Source organism: Coturnix japonica, chromosome 4, assembly GCF_001577835.2.
Source record: "Coturnix japonica isolate 7356 chromosome 4, Coturnix japonica 2.1, whole genome shotgun sequence".
Classification (NCBI taxonomy): Eukaryota; Metazoa; Chordata; class Aves; order Galliformes; family Phasianidae; genus Coturnix; species Coturnix japonica.
The window spans coordinates 75,165,166-75,186,419 of NC_029519.1; the positions used below are offsets into that span (position 1 = coordinate 75,165,166).

The 21,254-nt window shown below is 47.2% G+C and overlaps 1 protein-coding gene and 1 long non-coding RNA gene across 4 annotated transcripts in view; one reads left to right on the forward strand and one right to left on the reverse strand.

Moving 5' to 3' along the window:
* Positions 1–21,254, forward strand: part of MXD4 (MAX dimerization protein 4) — a 31,820-nt gene that overhangs the window by 5,054 nt on the left and 5,512 nt on the right. For all 3 annotated transcript variants that reach the window (XM_015862719.2, XM_015862721.2, XM_015862720.2), the window contains exons 3-4: positions 3,205–3,234; positions 19,842–19,956. In XM_015862719.2, coding sequence (XP_015718205.1) covers positions 3,205–3,234; positions 19,842–19,956 — 145 coding nt within the window. The remainder of the gene's footprint in view (positions 1–3,204; positions 3,235–19,841; positions 19,957–21,254) is intronic.
* Positions 18,180–19,835, reverse strand: LOC107313967. Its single transcript, XR_001555267.2, has 2 exons — positions 18,577–19,835; positions 18,180–18,441 (listed from the first exon to the last, which is right to left on the reverse strand). It is a non-coding gene; the product is annotated as an uncharacterized LOC107313967 (long non-coding RNA).

Here is a 21,254-nt window from a genome sequence, read left to right on the forward strand (position 1 = left end):
CAGCTTGTTTTTAACACCGATGCTTTTGGTCCTAATGTGATAAATCTTACTGGCTGCTCCTTCCCCACTATGAGCTGTGTTCAGCCTGCAGTGCCTGGAAGCTGCAGTGTTGGTGTCAGTGAGGGGAAACAAGATCATGGCCATCATGTAGCAGCGTGAGCTTGGATCCAGGGGCCTAAGCTGTGTGTGAGGAAGTGCCCAGCCCAATCTGTCAGGCTGCGAGGAGAATGCAGAAGCTGCAGTGTTTCCATGTGTGTCTCATGGCAGTTCAGGTGTGGATATAGGGTTCCCTGGCATAATTGGCTCCTCCTGCCTTTTTCGTACCTTCCTTGGACAGTGCATTCACTAAGAACATTGCTGTTTGGCTGTTAGCTGTTTGCTCGCCCTTTGCTGGATGGTGTTAGGGCTGTCCTGGGCCTCAGTGCCTGCAAACAGCTCAACACTGAGCAGCAGCTCTCCTGGTCTCCTTCTAGATCTGTTACTTCGTTGATGGCATTTGTTGGTGTCTCTTTCCTGTTTTTAGCTGAGGTTTTTTACTGACCCCTTTACCAGTATTACCCCCGGCTTCCTGAAGTTGTGTGTGGAGATGCAGAACCCAGAATACTAGAATTAAGTTTGATACCAGGAGTCTTCCTTCTCTTGCAGCCACTTTTGAAGGGCTCCACAGACCATTGGTCTTCAAGCTGCTGCGTAGGCCTCGTTCTTCTATATAAATACATACATGTGTTATTCTATAAACACACATATCCATCTATCTTCTTATTCCCGATCCACTCCCTAGATGAGTGAAATAATAAAAGCCTCCACTCTGAAATGCTGTAGCACTTGGAGTGCTGGTTTGTGTGCAGAGCAGCTCTGACTTTTCCCTCACTTCAAGCTGCATTAGGAGCATAAGCAGACGGATATTCTTCTGATATTCTGTAGTGTGGAAGGAGAAAGTAAATAGTGTTTGGAGGTTAATCTCTCCTCCCCCAAAGAAACCAAGTGAATGAAAACTATTGTGCTTTCCGATTAATCCTTCCATAGCACCTGTCAGGTTGTAGGGCACTCATAGAATCATTCAGGTTGAAAAAGACCACTAAGACCACCCAGTCCAAGTGTCAGCCCACCCCACCATGCTCACTAACCCGTGCCACTCAGCGCCGCATCTCCAAGTTTGTTGAGTGCCTCAGGGACAGTGACTCCACCACCACCTGGGCAACCTATTCCAATAGCTCACCACTCTTAGCGAAGGCATTTTTCCTAACATCCAACCTGAACTTCCCCTGGTGCAGTTTAAGGCCGTCTCCTCTCATCCTGTCACTGCTCTCATGACCAGAGGCTGACCACTGCTTCACTGCAGCCACCTTTCAGACATTCGTAGGGAGCAATACGTTCTCCCCTGAGCCTCCTCCAGAGGCTGCTCTGCAGATGGAACCATGGTCAGGTAGATGTCAGCTCTCCAGGTTTAGTTCCCAGGCTGCCCCAAGGGCTCAGTGTTGCTCAGTTCCTGCTGGTGCCATTTCTCTCATGCTGCAGTTACCGAGGTGGATTCTGTGTCCCCGTTAGGCAGATATTGGAGCCATTTGTTCTGGTTAATGGGAGTGTGGTCCAGAGCTGGCCTGGCTGCATCTGCCAGTGTTGCTTCTTCACATTCCTCCACAGCTGTCCCTGTGACTGCCCCCAACCTGCCCAGTCTTAGTGCAGAGTGGTTCCAGACTGAGCATTTGTTTGCTGTGTGTTTCTGTGAGTGCTGCCTGGTGGGTTGTGATGTTCTTTGCTGCTTCAGGAGCTAAAGCTTGGTCTGTCTCAGTGTATATATGGGAATAGGGACCTTACTGGGGTCAAATGGCAAGGATGTTAAAATGAAGTTACCCCAACTTGATATGGCAGAGTAGCCATAGCATATATACACATATAGCACAGAGTACCTTCATAATCCATTCTCAGTCTCACTGTGTCAGTCAGGAGTGCTCGTGTGGTATTGGAGGAATACCTGTAATATCTGGATGTGGTTCCCTTGGTGTAACAAGTTATAAAAATAATCCATGGGTTGTTCAGCCAATGATAGCAGGCAGTGGTTGCTTAGTTGATTTCTCAGTAGCAACACTGGGATGCTCTCAGTCAATAGCAGAGCAGCATCAGTGCTGAACCTTGTGTGTGTCCGGGTTTTCCTTAACCCACAGAGGGCTGTTCACATAATTCATTGTGGGATCAGTAGCTGTGCCGGCCTGAAATAAATTGCTTGTGGCTTTCTTCGATGGTTATTCCTTTGCACGAGCTCTTTCCCTTTTCCTCTCTGAGGCCAGAGAGATAATGCTCATGGTGCAGCTCTCATCAAGGTGGGCACAGACAGGGCAGTTCCTGCTGCATGGGGCACGTGTTGGTCAGGGGGACGTTGTCACCCCATAGTGGTCCTTAGTTCTGCTCGGACAGAACTGTAATACTCCAGGAAGTTACTGGGTTCAAAGTGGTGACAGTAACTTTGTTTTGGGAATGTCTTTAGTCTGAGCTGTACAAATAAATAAAATCGGTATTTCCAGCTGAATCAATTGGAAAAAACAACAAATCCCCAAGCAGTTCGGGCCTCCTTCTGATGGCAGAGACCTGAGGCATCAGCTGGGGGGAACAAATAAACCCTGAAGCCTGTTAGTGTGGAAGAGAACAGCGCACTGTACCGGTGTGGGCAGCTCAGGACCGGGTTTTTTTTTGCTGTTTGTAGGCTCAGAAGAATTCAGAGCATTCCTCTGTTTTGCCACTAAGATGTCAACAGCAGCGCTCGGCTGCTGCTCTCTCCCTCTGCTTCCCCTTGGCTCCAACACCAGCTCACTGGGTGCTGGGTGCTTTTTCCCTTCTCATCCGCACTCAGATCTAACGCTGCTGCCCCCTCACAGCTTTTCTTTGCAGATAAAGCTCTCGTGGGCTGCTTTTAATACTAACCTCATCGTTTTGGTGTGGTTTTTTTTTCATATCCAATCCATTCGCGGAATCTATTGAAAACTTTATTAATGCAAATTCATTATCATTCCCCCCAACCCACCGTTTACTCATGGAAATTAACTCGGTGCCTTGTAATATCTAAGAGATGTAAAAGTGATTTGAAAACAGCTGTTTCATAATACGTGGAATATACATTTTAGAGAGCTCTTATGCTGGTTTTTAAATGTTCCAAATGCTGCTATTTATCCCGTCCTCTAATATTACTTCTCTTTTTTTTTTTAATAGGTCCTCCCACAACGAACTAGAAAAACATAGGTAAGTCCTGTGTGAAAAGGAGGGATGAGTGGCTGACATCAGAGTGACTGTGCTTAGTGCAGAATACACTGTTGGAGATCATCTCCTTCTGCACCACATCTTTTAAGTGTTGTATTTTACCAACTAATATCTAATAGGTACCGTGTTGCTTTTCTGTTGCCTTTATTTTACATTGTTCGTTGTGCTGTTTTTGAATCACCTCTGGTAATTAGCTTTCGCCTAATTAAAGCTGTAACTGGTTAACTGCGCTGTTACTAATAAAGAACCCAACTGCAGCAGCTATTTGCTGGAGGTATATTGTGATTAAGGTGGGTTATTTTGGGGGAACAACATGTCACGCAGAAGTATTTCTTGTTTTAAAAGCATGCCTGAAGTACAGTTAATGTTGATCTTGTAACTTGCATTGCTTCTTGGTACATATAGAGGTGTTTTTCCCCTTGCACTGCTGCAGAGCTGTGTGTGGGCTCCTGAGCTGCAGCCCTCATGCAGGACAATTGATGGTGGGAAACTGCAGTTACTGTGTGCATTCATTAGACCCTAAAGATGTGGTTTGTAAAGGCCCCATGTTTGCACAGTTCTGGAAGCTGTTGTGCTTTGCTGGCAGGTGAGGGCTGGCTGCTCCTGAAGCTGCACTCAGATTACTGCAGTGTGCTGTGGGATCACTGCCTTGAGTGCACCATACAGGAAAACCTTTGGGGTCGTTCTTATTCCCATCCTTTGGGATGCTTTTTCATTAGTGCGTGGTATTTTGGGTTTCATGGATCAAAGAGGTGTGAGTGTGGATGAGCTGTGCCCAGCTGCCTGTTTCTGACTGTGTGACAGTGGCTGATGGCTGCTTTTGATGGCGCTGCCGGACTGAGCTCACTGGGGGTTTTCTCACGTTTTTTCTCTCCTTTCTTTCCATGTGTTCTGTGGCCACAGTGACGTAGCAGCTCGGTCATCACTTCCCTCGCATGCCAACATGCTTTCCTGTAGTTTAATTGTAATATGAGTAAATGTGGCCCTGCCTAACGGCCACGTGGTCATCCTGGGGATGGGAGGAACTGGGGCGGCTCAGGCCTGGGCTGCAGAGGGCAGCGGCTCCGGCAGCGAGATCAGTGCTCAAGGAAAAAGCAGAATTCTGCCCTTTTGTCTCATTTTTATTCTTAAGAACAAAAACCACCTTTGGCCCAATCTACACAACTTTCTCACTCTCTTATTCTTTTCCATCCTCTTTCTGGATACTCACTTCTATTCCTCCTTTCCTCCCATCCCTCCATTACTGACTTGTCACCATCCAAAGTGCCCATCCCTCTTTTCTCCCCCAGTCATTTCTCCACCCTGAGCCTCCTCTTCCCCATGTTTCTCCACACTGTGTTGCAGCAGATGCAGGGACAGGCTTGGGGTCTGCTCATTGTTCAAGTTCTGTTCTTGCTTTCATCTCTGCATTGTATCTCTAGTGGTGCACTGGGTGGTATTTGTCACGATAGATCACCTTTCTGTGCCATCTCAAGGTCAGAGTAGGTGAACTGCAGGGTGTGCTTGTGGTTACACAACTAACACTTGTAGCTGCATCTTCTTGTTGCACCTCCTCAGGTTTTGCTGCACTTGAAGCCAGATTTTATTGTTCCTGGTGGTTTTATTATTAGTGGTGGTTGGTGTGAGCGGCAGATCAGTGCAGGATTGCTGTATGTGCAAACCAGTGTTCCCAAAGCGAGTGAGATGTGCCTGACTCTAGTTACCTCATGGATTGGCATGAAGGACTCTTTTAAAATGTGTTTTTTAACAGCCCCCTCCTCCAGCACAGTGGGTTTATGAGCTGATAATACCGACCGTACTGTTCTTTGCTCCGCTTTACTAAAATGGCATTAAAATCCATCAGGCGTCTTGTAAACTTTAATGGCTCCCAGCCGCAGCGAGGCCCAGGGGCAGCAGCGGCTGCTTCTCCTCCCGTGCTCCCATAGAGCCAAAATGCTGCATGGCCACTCAGCACTGAGCTGTGCTGCTCTGTGCCCTGTGCTCGTGTGGGGCACGTGGGGCTTTATCTCTGACATCAGTGGGGAGGGCAGCACCTGCTCCCTGCGTGTGTTCATGTGCTGGGCTGGTTTTTGGTACAATCTTGAGGGGATGCTGAGAGGAAGACAAATGGAAACAGGGATATAACGCCAGCAAAATTCTTCTTGTAGGACAGACTTGAGATCAAAACTGTAGTGATGTGTTTGTCAGTGCTTCACTCTTCGGATTCCTTTCTGTCTGGTATGAGCCTCAGTAGGATGCTCTGCTGAGAACTCTGACATGGTCCATCCTGGTCTAACTCTGTAAGGGTCACCAACCAGCAGCCCAGGCTGCCCAGAGCCACATCCAGCCTGGCCTTGAATGCCTGCAAGGATGGGGCATCCACAGCCTCCTTGGGCAACCTGCTACAGTGTGACACCACCCTCTGGGTGAAAAACTTCCTCCTAAATGATGTTCTAAATGAGACTGTAATAGCTGAAGGCACGTCAGTCAGAATGGCACTCAAAAGTAACTAGTTCCTAATGATACAGCGAATAATATACAATAATACACATGTATATATTGTTTGTTAGTGTTTCTAGAGCTTTGTATCCGTAGGCTCTCACTGAGCAGCAGAAATAGGAAGTACAGTGGTACTCATGAGCTCTCACCCTTTGGATGGCAAAGCCTTTGAAAATGGAACAATTTTAAAGCACAGCTTCTAAGAATTAGTGAGGAAATGAAGAAAAAGCTTCTGTTTCAGTGTTCCTAAAACGGACAGGAGATGTGTTGCTGTTCCCATCTTGTAAGCTGAGCTTTGGCTTGATTGAGGCAGACAGTGACCTCCTGCCCCTGCCAGGTCCCTTGGGTTTTTTGTGGGAGACAGTCTGAGATTTGTAAAAGTGCAGGATCAGGGTGGGAAATCCCTGAGATACAGCGACTTGCAGAACATTTTAGTAGAAGAAAAACCTGGACTTTTCTAAATGAGCCAAATCTATAGTGTTTTACAGCGCTGGTCAGGGGAGGCTGAAAGTGTTCCCGTGTGTGCTGAAGGTAACGTGTGCCTTCGTTGTGTGTCATGCTTTGGGTAGTCCTTAAGCCTAAAGTCCTGCCAGGCAGACATCATTATGTGTATGAAACAGATAAGCATATATAAATAAGGGTTTTGATTAAGTAGCACTGTCACACTCATTGTTACAGTAATTTTGCACGTGAAGTGTTACTCGTTGTTTGGAGAGTGCACAGTGGTCTTTGAATTCCGTCCCTGCTTCTCTGTGTTAGTAAATGGCAGGGTTAATAGAAAGCGTGCATTCACCAGTTGCTGATAAACTTACAACTCAAAGGTCATTGAAATAACAGCATAGCAAAACAATACTTGATGTTTATTTTTACTATGAGCTGCCTTTTCAAACCCAAATTACCATCACAGTAGCGTTGTGCCTTGTAAAGATCCAACTGCATTGATCCATCACATTTAAAGGTTACAGTGCAGCTCAGGAAATCCCCCAAGGGTCTGCTGGAAGCTGAGGACGTAAGATGCTTCCATGGAAGGATCACCCATGTGTGTCCTCCTGCTGGGCATCGCAGTGAGTGCAGCCCTGCCTGGCTGCTGCCCTGTGCAGCCGGATTTGGAGGCTTGCTGTGCCTCTTAGTTCATGTTCCTGACCCAGCTGATTGTCTCAGGCACACCCTGATGGCAGCTTCAGGACAGGGCGGAATCGCTTCTGCAAGTGGCAGTATTAATTTGCAGTACAGAACAGAACACTTCAATCCTTTGTCAGTGTAATGTTTCTCCTTAGCATCCAGATCTGGCTGCTGTTACCTACACATGGCTGAACTGGATGGGTCTTGCTGACCTGGTGCAGATACCGCTGTTCTAATGGGTCTATAAAATCTGCTGTCATTGCTACGACATGTGCAGATGGCATGTAAACCATCCAGATAGTGAGTCTTGGGAACCACATTGTCTTACAAGCAGAGCAGAACAGAACCTCCACACTGTTACCCATTTCTCATCAATTGAAGGACTTCCTACACCCTCCTGTTGGTGTTAGGGGGTTTTCAGATGAACAGCAGTAAACATACCTTTGCACTGCTTAAACAAGGTGATGTCTAAGAGTCTGACTTGCCTCAGTGGGCAGGCCCAACATGGCTCAAATACCTGCTCCCTTCTGGCTAGTTCTGCCTCTTGGACGATCTTCAACGGTGTGGCCTCAGCCAGCTCCAACCCCTTCCTGCCTGTACTTTAACCTCAGGCTTCCAGCTGAGGAGCAAAGCCTACGTTGGGGTTCATGGCTTCAAATGCCTTAAGAAGTATTTTCGGGAGCTTGTTGAGCTTCAAGTTCTGAACCCCCAGAACTGAGAGCTTAATCCCATGGTTTTGTTGAATTGTCCCATGTTTTTCAGTCTGATGAATCCATGGAGTCAATGAAATCAGAGCTTTGCAGTGTTATTCTTCCCTCACTTTTCCTCATCCTCAGGTACAAACCAGATGTCAGACCTGTGGTTTGCCGTGCACGACGTGCTGCAATTGCCATTGTAAATTCCAGTGTGCTGAAGTGTTGTTCTCTCAGTGCCCACAGCAACGTGACACTGGCCACGCACTCCCAACAAGTCTGATCCCACCTGGACTGCTGTTCTGGGGAGCAGGGGTGCATTAATCAGGTGAAGCTTAGGAATTAATCTGCAAAGAGTGTTGTATGGTTGAAAGTGGAATACAACAGCTTGGAGCTTTCCCTCTACAAACAGGAGGAGAGCTGCTCGCTGGTGGCTGCTCTGTTAATTGGAGAAGGAAGAGGTTTGCTGAATTAGATGTGGAAAATACAGTTGTAGAGTCACAGAATGGATTGGGTTGGAACAGACCTTAAGTATTATCTGCTTCCAATCAAACTCCTGCTGTGGGCTGGTTGCCACCCACTAGATCAGGCTGCACAGGGCTCCATTCAGCCTGGCCTTGAGCACCTCCAGGGTTGGGGCACCCATAACTTCTCAGGGCAACCTGTGCAAAAGAGCAGTGTGCCTTTAAAGCTTAGGAAGTAAGGTGGATCTTGATTATTTATTTGTAATGTATTTAGTCAGCTAGTGGGCTTTAAGGAGCTGTTTCTGGAGCTAGACCTGCAGAACACAATGGAAATCTTTGAATCCCAGCCTGACATCTCTGTGGAAGCCCTCAGGTGAGCACTGGGAGCAGTGATGCTGGAGCTCATGGGTCCAGCTTCAGGTCAGGAGCACGGCTCTGCTGTTTAAGGCCTGACGGGCACTGATTTCAGGACTTGCACCACAGGAGAGTGGATTAATGTTTCCCAGGCATGTTCTGAGCACAAAGTGTGTGGTGACCCAGTGTCCTTGGGGCTGACACTGAGGTACCAGCTTAGTCTGCAGGAGGTGATGCTCTTCTGTGGGGTTCTTGTTCATCCTCTCCTCTGTGTGCTGTGCTGGCACCTCTGGCTCTGCTTTAGTCCCCTTTCCATGGGATATTATGCTGTTGGAGTCCTGAGTGCAGTGTGGCCTGTTCCCACATTGAAAGCAGTGCTTTCCAAATGGAGCAGCACACACTTTCCTGTTGCAGGTGGTGCCACCTTCTCCTTTTGGTGTCTGTTGGCAAACACTTGGCTATAGCAGCCCGTGGCTTAGATCGGCTGCACAGAATTCCTTCACAGATGAATTAATTCCCGGTCTGTTTCTCTCCTCAGCACACGTGGTAGCACAGCGTGCCATGGAACGTGCAGCTGTGGGGCTGGGAGCTCTGCTCAGCCACTGGATCAGAACTGTAAAAACAGCAGAATTCTCTTCCTTCACAGCAGTTTAATTTGAACCTTTTTTAACAAACAAACAAACACCAAAAGCCCCACTCGTGTCATCTGGTTAAAACTGCCTTTTCTTGTCCTAAAAAGTGCATCTCACAAGGACGGATGAGATTTTCCCTTGTTTGTCTCTCTCTGCCTATTTTTGGAAGGAGGGGGTTGTTCTGGGCTTTCGTGGTGTGTTCTGAGATGGAAGCTGCATCTGCGGGGCTGTGTGCGTCCTGCTGGATCACAGCAGGCTGGCTCACTGGCTAGTTCTACTCGTTGAGCCTCGCTTATGTTACACAACTTTTTTTTCTATATAAATTAGCATAACTAATTATGTAGCGTGTGGAGATCGACGGAGCTGATACAGAAGAGGTGTGGGCTTGGATGTGTGTACACGAGGTCATCTGTCGCAATGTTTGTAACTTTAATAACTCCAGTCACAGGCTGCCTGCCCTACATTAAGAAAACCTGAGCTAAGCTTTGCCTTACAGCAAGAAAGCAGAAGGTTCAGAAGAAAGATTCCCTCTAAGTGTAGTGAAAAGTCTCTAAAAGCCTGGAGAAATGCTGTGGAGTCCTGTCCTCCCAATGGGCACCTTGGGATTAACACCTAACAGAGTGACCTGCCTTTGTTTTGTGGGTGTTTCTGTTCAGATAACTGGATGAACATACAGGATACTGAATGAAGATGCAGGATACTGAATGAGGGCCTGGCGTGTAGTTGCTGTCAGAACTCAGCAGTCGCTTTTTAAAGTCGGGAGGACTGGCAGTGTTTGCAGGTATCAGTTGTACTGACACTGTGTGTTGTACATACCAAGCAGCTGGTATTTACAAACATAAAGGTAGCAAACCCTCTAATTCCCCTAAGAAAGCTGCCTTCATCCCGATAGGTGAGTGCTGTTGTGTTGACTGCTGAAATGAACAGTGTGGGTGGAGCAAATAATTTCTCTTAGGGAAATTTGGGAGCTGGTTGTGTATGTTTGGCTGGAAGCACCTATTGGGTTTAGCTGCTAACAGGTATTTGAAATAAGCTGTCAGGTGTTTTGGTTCCCATTGCATGGATTTACATACTCAAATGGCAGATGGGTCCAAGCTTCAAGTTGTTGTTTTTCTTTCTATTACCAGATAATTTCAGAACATTGTAAGAAATTAGGGCTGTATCTTGCGAGGAAGGAAAAAGCAGGAAAGGGGGAGAGTTGTGAAGAGCCTTTCCCTACCTTGCCATCTCAAAATGGATCGCTTTCATATTATACACAACTGCACCCTGTCTGATGCAGTCAGTCAGCTTTGTGCCATTCAATGGACAAGGAAATAGAACGGAAATGGTATCACAAACAAGGCACTGTGTGTGCTGTGACAAGCTGCGTCTAAGCTTTCAGGCAGGGCTGTCAGATATCTGTAACGCTGCCCTGTCCCGTGGCACCAGGTTGGGTCATTGTTTGGGGGAAGAAATATTACAGAAGTGCTGCTGAACTTTGAATTCACTGTAGTCTTGGAATAGACCATTTTTAATTACAGCTGGTGTATTTAATTCTTCCCCTGCATTTGTTTATATGTGCACCTACAATCTTTTCTACCCACCTCTAATTACAAGGTTTCAGTGGCAGAGTTTGGGACGTTCAGCAGGACGTTTGGGGACGCGTGTTGTTAATTAGCTCAGGGTTATTTCTTTTGTTCTTCTCCTTTGGTGTTTTCACTTGGGGCCAGAGCCAGGCTTGAGCTGGCTATTGCAGGCACTGGCAGGGACAAGAAGCACCCAGCTGCCTCAATGAAGGCATCTCAAGTGTCTACACTAATAAAGACAGCAAAGCCCACCTCATCCTTCCCATAAAAGCCAATTAGCTTGAGGAACGTGGGTTTGTTTGCATGGTAGGGATGGTGTGATGGTTGGACTGGATGATCTTGGAGGACTTTTCCAACCTTAATGTTTCTATGATACAGGCCAGGAAGTGTCAGCGCAAGCAAAGATGGAAGTAAGAAGTAGCACTGAACCTGCATTTCTAGTGCTTAAATTCCCAGTCAGAGCTTCCTGCCTCTGAGACTGAGAAGGTGGTTGGTAGGTGCCTACATGGACAGATGTGTGCTTCAGAGGTGTGGTGTGAGCAGTGGGTTCTTGTGGTGGGTGTTTCATGCCTGTGATGCCTGGTGGAGCTCCTGTGGCATTTGTTGGGCTGGAGGTGGCCTTTGGGGTTAAATTGGGTACCTGATGTTTCCTTTCCATTTGGATGTAGAGGTACAGCAGACAGTCCAGTGACAGCCACAGGCATCTGTTACTCTGTAAAATAAAATAACCAGGTCTGCAGGGAGGTATGAAGTGAGGCCGGAGGTTACTGGGCCTTGTTCTGTGCTCCCTTCCCTAAGTGCTGTGCTGCAGCTCATCTCTGTGCCTCTCTGAACGCTGTACCCCCCACCCTTCCCTTTTTATTTCTTTAATTTTTTTGAAGATCCTTCCTGTTGGCAGCTGTCCTGAGACATGATGTTCTTGCTTAGCATTTTGATGTGGGGAAACAGGCTGATAATTGAAGAACAACCCCCCGGTCATAACAGAGCTTTTCCTCAGTTTGGTAAATGCAGTTCTCTTCACCCCATGCTCTGCAGTTCCTCGATGAATTCCTTACAGGAGCATGGGGAAAGGCAGCAAAATGGAAGCAGAGCTGCAAACGTGAGGCAGGAGGTTTGGATTTGCTGAGCAGGAGGGAATATTGTGTTCCACTGCTGCCAAAGAACAAAGAGCATTGCCCTTGTTTCTGAGGTTGTGTGTGTGTGTGTGTGTGTGTGTGTGTGTGCAGCTCGTGTCACTTCAAGTGGGAAGTAAAGCTGCTCAATAGTGGGATGGGCTGATGTTGCAGTGCCACTTGCCTTACCTGATTTGGTCTGTCACTGTTCTGAGATAACAAACTCCAAATCTGAAGTTTCCCTGTAAGAAACATGAGCGCCAGAAATACAGATAGATTGGAGAGGTCTCATCTAGGAGGACCACTCAGTTGCAGTGTGTGTGCACTTTAAGGTGTGAAACAAGTGTGAGGTTGGAGGAACAAAGCTGTTAATGAATGTAGTGGAAACACAGTTGATTTTTTTTTTTGTAGGCTCTACTTTCAGGTATGTACAGATGTATTTCCACCACAAACATTGCTGGTCTCCCTATGTTAGGTAGGTGCAGCGTGACGCTGCCCGTTGTGCTGTGTGGCACCTCCCAGTGCTGCTCAAAAGCGTTTGGGAGGTAAATGTTAAAAGATAATCAGTAGATAACAGAGCTAAAAATAGGAGACATTTGAAACAGAAATTCTTCTTCTGTAGGTGTGAGGATTACTCACGCTTGTTTGACATTGAGTTTGAAGGTTTCAAATGCAGAAAGCTGCTTTCTGTAGATGAGCAAAACCTGAAGGTTAAAATGCTAAATCTAGGTTGAAATCACTCCTGTTTTGTTTGCAGAGGAAAAAACAAATCTCTGCAAGGGCGAAACCTTTCAGCAGTTCCCACAATGATAGATCCCTGTTGCCTCACACTCTTGGAAGGTCAGAGATTTTACTGCCTCTGGTCGGAGGATGGGGAATCCTGTATGTGTGACTCTGAGATGGTCGCTATCCAGGACAGATGAATGGTATCCAGCTGCCATCGTGAGCTTGTGGTGCTTCTGGGAGTCCCTCTAGAGCTAGTGAATTCTGATCGACTTCTTCTGAGAAGCGCAGCTCAGATTTCTGCGTGCTGCAGTTACTTATCTCTGAGACGAGGCAGCGAAGGGCTGTTAAAACCTGTGGCTGCCATTCAATAAGAGCAGTGTAAAACAGAGGAGGGGCCCAGCTGCTGGGAGCAGCAGTGCGGGTACACAGGTACACAGGAAGAGGTGAGGGCAGTCAGGTACCTGTCTTCAGGTCCTAAGGCTGAGCCTGGGGCTGTGCTTCCCCTGTGGCCATGGCTGGCACCAGGCAGAGCCCTGTGTCCTGCCTGCCCCTGGGCCTTGCTCATGTTGCTGACTGCTGTGCGTGACTGCATGCTGCTCACCCTGTCCATAGGAGGAACAGTCTTAGTTGGAAACCAGGCAGTCCACTTGGATGTTGTCCTCTATGGGACTGGACTACAGAGCATGGCATTGGAGGGCAGACAGCATTGTCACATCACATACACATCCCTGACAGCTCACAGTGGCGGGAGGACTTGAGTGGGAGGTGATGGAGGAGTTAGATGGTAGCAGGCACTAACTGCGCCATAAGGATTTTATGTCTTCTGCTGGCCAGAATAAAACGTGTCTCTGGGGCCCTCAGCAGTCTGCCTGCTGCCATCAGAGATGCTCTGGCCTCCCCAACCCACCATCCAGCGGCAACCAGAGTGCAAAGAGCTTTGGAAGTTTGCTTGTGGTAACCCCGAGAGATGAAGGAATGTCGATGTAGCCTGATGCTAATGATAATGATAATTTAGGACAGGGAGAGGCTGGAGGGACAGGCAAAGGAGAAAGAGGGGAAGAGGGCAAGATGGACAGCAGGGCCTGCCAGGTATCAGCAGCAGCCAGAGCCTCCTGCTCCCACAGCAGGCAGGTTGACCTGTCCCCAGCTGGCCTCGAGCTGCTGCCAACACATGTGCCTGGCCAAAAATGTGTACATCTGTGGTATTGCAGGTATTTCCTTCAACTTACGCTTGCTAAATGATGTAGGAATAGGCCTGGTACGTGAATGAGCTGCAACTTTTGGAAGGAAAAAAAGCAAAGTTAAAGGTGTGGGGTCTTGGCTCAGTGAGTGGGCTGAAGTGGCACTAAGTGAAAGTAAACAATGCACAGTGAATGCTGCAGTGTGCGCTGCTGTACAGGGACATGGAGAACGTAAATATTTTTCAGAGTGAAAATGTGCAGGAAGCATTGAGTCGGGAAGCAGTAAGACTTGTGACAGGCAGCAGATGTTTTCTTCTGTCTTCTGTGGTGTGTTAGGACCATCAACACTCATTTCTGAGCACTGCTCACATGCAGACTTGTTGATGGCCATGTTCAGAGCAGCGTGAGCTCTTTTAAAGGTAATGATGACAAGAAATACATGCAGACGTGGCCTTTGTATGGAAGTGATGTCCCTGCTCATTGGAGTAGATGACCTTTAAAGGTCCCTTCCAATTCAGCTGGTTCTATGATTCTATTCAGACACCACAGAAGCACCCAAAGACCATTGACCTCACTGCTGGAGCTGTCTGGTCAGTTTCAATTTAGTGAAACAGAGGCACAAAAGTATGAAGATTAACTGATGAAGATGTTGAAGAGCAACAATCCCAAGACCGACCCCTGAGTGACACCACTTGTGAGCAGCCTCCACCCTGACACAGAGCCATTGATCACAGCCCTTTGGCTGCGTCCAGCCAGTTCCTAATCCATCGAACAGTTCACCCTTCAGATCCACACCTCTCCAGTGTAGGGAGATTGTTGGGCTGTTGTATTGAAGTCCCTCTGATCACAGGTTTTTCCATCTGATACCTCAGTACCTTCCCGTGCTTCCATGCTGAATTAAGATGCAGAGACCTGTGGGGGGCATTAGACAAAGGCAGAACAATACGACTTAGAACAAACCTATGAATCTTCACCTGCAGCACAAATTTCAGCATTTCGTCCTTAGCTCAAAGAGAATTACATCTACAGAACGCTGATTCATTTGCTTGATTTGTTTTTCCCTTGTATAATAACAACCAGAGGAGTTTGCTGTACGGGCACTGCTGAACTCTCTGTTTTTGACTGGGAGGCGCTCAGCTGTGAGCGCATATTTCACACATCTCAAGGCAATCAGAATGTCCCAGTGCGGCACGCTGGGTGCCTCGCCATGGTACAGTGCTTTAATACTAAGAGCTTTGCTTTCCTTTTCACTACAGTAAATTTCTTGTGTAGATGAAGTAGATTGTGCAGCTCAAATATGAGCCTCTATTGAAAAACCGGGTATATGTTCAAGGTATCCTTTGTAGAGTGAAAAATAAGTGTTGAAAGTGTTTCTGGCTGAAATAAATACACGGACTCTTAAAACTAAAAGGGGGTGATTTTGGTTAGATGTTAGTAAGAAGTTCTTTACTCGCAGGGCATGAGGCCCTGGCACAGCTGCCCATAGAGCTGTGGTGCCCCGTCCCTGGAGGTGCTCAAGGCCAGGTTGGCCCTGGGCAGCCTGAGCTGGTGGGGGCACCCAGCCCATGGCAGGGGGTGGGACTGGGTGGGCTGTGAGGTTGGCATCTCTAGAAACAGCTATTGATAGGGGTTTGAACAGTAATGCTGTCTGTGTTCATCGTGATTGGAACGGGACACAAAGCATCCTCGTGCTGATTCTAAAGCTTTACCGCTCCCCATACAGGTGGTGGCTTTTCACAATGAAAACTGTGTAGATTCTTCCTGTAAAAGCACAGTACTTTGTGACAGCAGTTAGCAGCTCACTTCTGTGTTTCATGCCGAATTTCTTGTCTGGTGGGCAGAGAGAATCACTTTTCTTAAGGAAGCAAACCCTGTGGTTCACTGCAGGTCTCTGAGCTGATGTTATGGGCTCAACCCAAACCCCTCCGATTCACCTGGAGAATATCTGACTCCAGAAGTGACTTTTTGTTGCAGGGATCCTTGTCTGCCTTTATCCTGGGTACGTTATTAATCCACATTACTTAGTCATTCTGCAACAATGAAAAATTTAGTAACCGCTCTATATTTAAACTTGTGTATATTAACTTCATTGCACAGCACAGGACCGGGATAGGTTTAAATGTGGAAAAACATGCGGAACACGATAGGAGGAATCTGAAATGCTTCAGTCCAGTTTGTAGGAATATTACACCTCCTGGATTTATTTCTACTCAGGTTACCCCTGACAGTTTTCTGCATTTCGAAGCTGTTTGTATTAAAAACTCCTGGGTTTTCCTTCTGAGGTGGGACAGGACTTACTTCCTGGCAGGCTCTGAAGCTCTCAGTTTCTTGGATTGAAATAGATGAAGTGCAGAAATGATGAGTTTTGTTGTTGTTTTTCTAACTTTTGCACCTATTTCATATATATCTGTTGTTTTCAGTAGTGCAGCTTCTAATGGCTGCATTTGGAGCGTCACTTGAGTGTTTGATCTGTAGTGTCCTTTTATTTGCAAAACATCTCCAAGTAAATATATTTAGCAATTGGTTTAGGAGTGTGTCAACCTCCTGTAGACACAGCGAGTTTAGTAGACTAAATTTGGGACTTCTGAAATACAGACGCGTGTTCAGCCATGCAAGCATTTTTAGCACCGAAAACATCTTGCAGAAGGCACAGCTCGGGCCTTCTTGTGATGCAAGCAGTGTTTCGTGCCCATACATGCTTTCAGATCCTTGCTGCACACACCTCCCAGTTTGGCCGGGACAGCAGGGTGTCCTGACTGGGCGATCTGCTGGTAGGGGTCAGTAGGTGTGGAGCAGTCAGGGCTGTTCTGGGACTTGCCATGGGACATCAGGCTTTGCTGGTCCAGTCGTTCCTCCCCTTTTACTGCCAGAATTGAGCCAGCACAAGAATGTGTACGTGTGAGAGAGTCATTCTTCTGACTTGGAGAGGTTGTGAGCTGAAGTCTTGATGCACAAGGTGGCATTCGACCTGTATATGTTCAGCTCTGTGCTCTTGTCTGTGACTGCTGAGGGATCAATGGATGAGTGTTGCCATTTTGATGCTTTCCACAGGCATTGAGCAGCACAATGTCAATAGTGGGAACTGCTGCTGCTGTCTTCGAGTGCAGCCTGGAAGGCATGCCTGCCCCGTGCTTATATCTGTGGTGTGTGCAGGGCTGTCAGCAGCTCCGTCTGTGTGGGTTTCCCCACCAAGGCGGTGAGATACACGCGTGCTTGGACATGGCAGCATTTTCCACTGCCACCCTGTAAGCTGTCACGAGTGTCCGTGCCATGTAATTTCACTTAGGCTGAGCTGAGGCATCCCACAGGGAGGGCAGAGCAGCTTGCTTTGGGCATGCATTGCCAAAGGAAAGCTTCGCCTTTCCTGTTGACTTGGTGCAGATCAATGGGTTAAACAGCAGACCCCAGTTTAGGTCTCTTGATTTGTACTTGTGTGGTTTAGGAGATGTACCTTCACCGCCACCAGAGAGCTGTGCAGCTGCTGCCTGAGCGGCAGCTCTGTGCTGTTTGCTGCCTACTTTTCAACTGTCTGCAGGCTATTTCTATCTGCTGCACGGTGTCTAAAAAAGCTACACAGAGCTCCCATGGAAAGCCTGTAGGTGGATCGGGTCACTCCACGATCATACAGCACCGTGTTGGATAAGATGGATAAGATGGGAAGGACCTCTGAAACTCTGTGCTTTTGTCAAGGTGAATGTTGACAACCTGCAGCAGCACTTGTGCAGCCTTGCTGGGCAACCTGTTCTGCACGTGCACTGCCTTTGGAATCAATTTGTTTCCTAATGTCCATCCTGTACCTGACAGCCATTGCCTCTTATTTCATTATTTGGACTTACCGAGGAGTATTTTGTTCCCATTGCAACCACCTGTCAAGAAATTGTAGGAATTTCTTGGAATTGTTGCAGTTTTCTTGGAATTGAGATTATCCATTGTGAACAATAGGCTTTTTGTTCTTTTTTTCCCCCCCTCTGCAACATAGCATTCCATTTCTTGGTGTAAAATATATTTTCATCCAGGAGCAGCAGTGAGGGGAATATTTCTGTGTGTCCACATGAGGAGGGAGAAGCGTGTGCTTTTCCAAGCAGCGCCGTACCCGCCTGACATCATGCGTGGTGTGGGCGAAGGTGTCATGTTTAGGAGCCGGAGCAGCGTAATTACTGCGCTGAGCCGCATCGCGGGCACTGAGACTTGCTGAGCTCCTCTGGGACCAGGCAGCTCTCTGCTTATTTTCTAGGTGGAGTACGTGGCCTGATGTGCGGAACACAAAGAGCTCAGGCTGTGATTACCTCTGCGGCCGCCTCCTGGGTGGCTCCCATGGGCTGAGGAGGAAGAGCTGGCGGTTCCCTGCAGTCAGGGAGAAGTCAGTGCTGGCTGATGCTGCGTGTGACAGTTCACCTGCTGTGAAGCTGGAGTCCCCTGCTTCGGCTGTGATCTGTTACTGCAACAGGCCGGCAGTGTTTTCTTACATTCTTAGAGCGTTTTTTTTTCCCCCCAAGACATGTAAACTGAAAAGTGAGGGGTATTTACTGTAGTAACTGTGATGGGGTGGAGTTACCCTGCAGTAAGCAGACTGCCTTCAAATAGCAACAGAGGCAGATAAGTTGTGTATGGAGCCTGGCTTCCATTAATGTATTTCAAGATGAATACTAAGTAGACCTTAGATGAACAGTGCTGTGTATTCGTTATAATACTTCTAATTACAGCAAGCAGTCATTCTGTTCTGTGTGTTTAACTGTTCACCATTTCGATACTCTTCTTGTCCTCTTCCTTGCCATGTCCTCCTCTGTCCTCAGTCCCCACTTCTCTGGCAGCTGTCTAAATAGATTCACATCCAAGTTGTACACAAGCTGAGTGACACGGTGGCTGTGTGCATGTTTAGAGGCCAGTTAGAAAACAAAAAGATGAATTGAATTCAGTGCCCAAAGCAAGATTTTAGTTAACACACACACAAAAACCAGGTAGTTATTAAAGGCTGTAGAAACAGAAATAAAGCGTTACCTGTGTTTTCTGTATAGCTCCCAGCAGCCCTCAATGGTGGCACCTCATCCTTTGGATGCGCTGCAGAGCTCAGAGCATCGTGGCTCAGCTCAGCAGTCCCAGGGTGCTCTGTGCTCTGCTGGGGCTGCCCCCACCTGTGGAATAAAAGCGTTCTGTTGTTAGGTGGGGTGTACACTGAATCCTCTTCAGTTGCGTTTCAGATACTGATGCTGAATTCTTGTTCTGAGCATCCTGACCAGGAGCATTACATTTCCTGCACGGTTTGTTTCCTTCATGCAGCATATAGCAGATTGGAAACAGATAATTATTCATGTCACACTTGTGATCCGCTTCGCTTATTATTAGTGCAGTGTGGGGGCTGTAGGCAGGCTCCAGATCATTGCTTTGTTCGGTCTGGGCTGGTGGAAAGAAAATGGTACAGATGTTGCTCACGTAAATGCATCTATTTCCATCATGTAAAACTGAAAGATGCAACGTTCTTTGGTTTGCTGCTGCCTTGCTTTGGGCAGTTGAAGTAGAGTTGCATGGGGTGTTGTATTGCCAGTGCCTCCCTAAAGAAATGCCAAAGGTTTGGAAACCAGCTGGCTGTAGAAATGCCACTTTGCTTATCCTCATTCTTTACCAATGGATTTGATGCCATTAATACAGGAGAGAGGTTGCTGGGAGTGGTAACGGTATCACTTGAGTGAGAGCGATGAACCTGATACTGCAGGAGCTTGTTGGTGTTGCTCCAAGTGCTGTTTTGGCTCCTTCATAGAGGGCTGTGGGTCCGTGCGTGGACAGGAGCAAAAAAGGTCTATGGTGAGGGCTGAGGGGTACAGCTGGAAGCAGCCATGCCTTGCAGCACAGCCATCACATTGGGCAGGGGGAGCTGGTGTGCAGCCTCTGCTCCCTCCCACGGGCTGGATAACCACACAGGCTGGGGCAAAGCCCCCGCTTTTCTTCTTTATTCCAGCACAGATTCAACGTGCAGCCTTGGTTGAGTTCCTTTCTCTGGGTGTGCTCCCCCTTCCTTAGGTTAGGAATAACCAGACTAAGCAAACTGCTTTGAAATATAGGTATGAAAATAGCGTATGAATGTGCCAAGTAGCATTACTACATTTCAAGTGACCTTTTGGTCTGAAACTTTGCCAAAGGAAGGGGAGAGGAAGCCACTGTTGAATCGAGTTTTGCAGAGAGATCCTGCAAACAGATGGTGTTTGCATATAGGATGTGCTATTGAAGTGCAACTTTACTACAACACTCTTCATTTTTAATAATTGCAGACGGGCAAAACTCCGGCTATATTTGGAACAGCTAAAACAGCTTGTGCCTCTTGGGCCGGACAGCACCAGACACACCACTCTAAGCCTGTTGAAAAGAGCTAAGATGCATATCAAGGTAAAAACATTCATCCGTATTTTTATCGTTTTAAAACCTGATCTTCCAGAATGTGTATCCATAGAGAGGAGTTTGAATTTTCACACAAAGATCTGTATCCATATGTCTGATCTTCTGGCTCTATTGGTCTGTATTAGAAGCAGGGTTTTAACTCAGGGTATGAGGTTGGGTTTTTTTTATGTGCTTTGCAGCCTCGGATATATGAAATGGTGGTTTTGTGATTATTAATGGTTCTCATTGTATTAAAACATACATATAGCATGGGTGTTAGTTGATGAATGTACTTATTTCTTAAGGACTGAGCAAAGTAGCATTGTCCTGCACTGATTTCAATGTAAAAAATACCAATAACTGCTAATGAAATAACTAACGGAGTCGAAGGGATTGTAGCTCCTAACGAGTCTCACCCTCATCCTGTACCCCTGTCATGGTTTTGTGGTGTTGCACATGATGTTGTGATGTAGAATATTGACAGCAGCACCACAAAACCATGACAACCCCAACAACCAGATCCTGGAGCATGTGCCCATCACTGAAAAGAAACCAAAAGGAAAACCTCATCTCCTGGTAGTGCCGCTCCCTTTGCACGCTTTGTGTGAGCAACACCTGAGCCACCAGCTGAAAACCAAAACGAAACCTTAGCTGGGCTTTAGCAACAGTACAGGTTAGACGTGTGCACAGCAACACAAAGGGGATCCCTCCTCAGCCCTACTCTTTCCTAAGACAGCGTGGTTTCACTCTCGTCGTTTTCAGGGGAATGGAAATGCAGATAGATGATGATAAGTATTTAAATGTATTAAGTATTTAAATGCAGGAGGTTAAAGAACAGGTTTCTGATGCCACGTCCAGGACTGTAGTTATTCGTCTGGGATTTTCTCAGTGTTAGGGGAAAAGAGAGGAAGATAAAAGGTGTCGTGAGAGGCTGAATGCTGCCAGTGAGCTGGGGGTATTTAGGAGAGCAGCCTGCTGCTGCACAGCAGTGACATCCAGAGCAACTGCAGAAATGGCTGCAATTTGTACCGAGCATTAAGGATGAATTTAAGCAAAGCCATTCTTGTCAACTAGGTTACTGAGCTCCTTCTTGAGCTCTTGTAAGCACGTTTACCCCAGCTGAGCAACCCCAGTTTTGACCATTGGAGATTTTGGCTGCTTGTTTATAATTCAGGCTAACGCGCATGAAAGGCACCGCGTGTGGGTTTTGTCTCAGGCTGCCCCCCTGTCATGGGTTTATGCATACGAATTGAAAGGCTGTTTTTACAAGTGGCAAGTGTGAGAGATCAGCCAGCAGTTAACAGTTC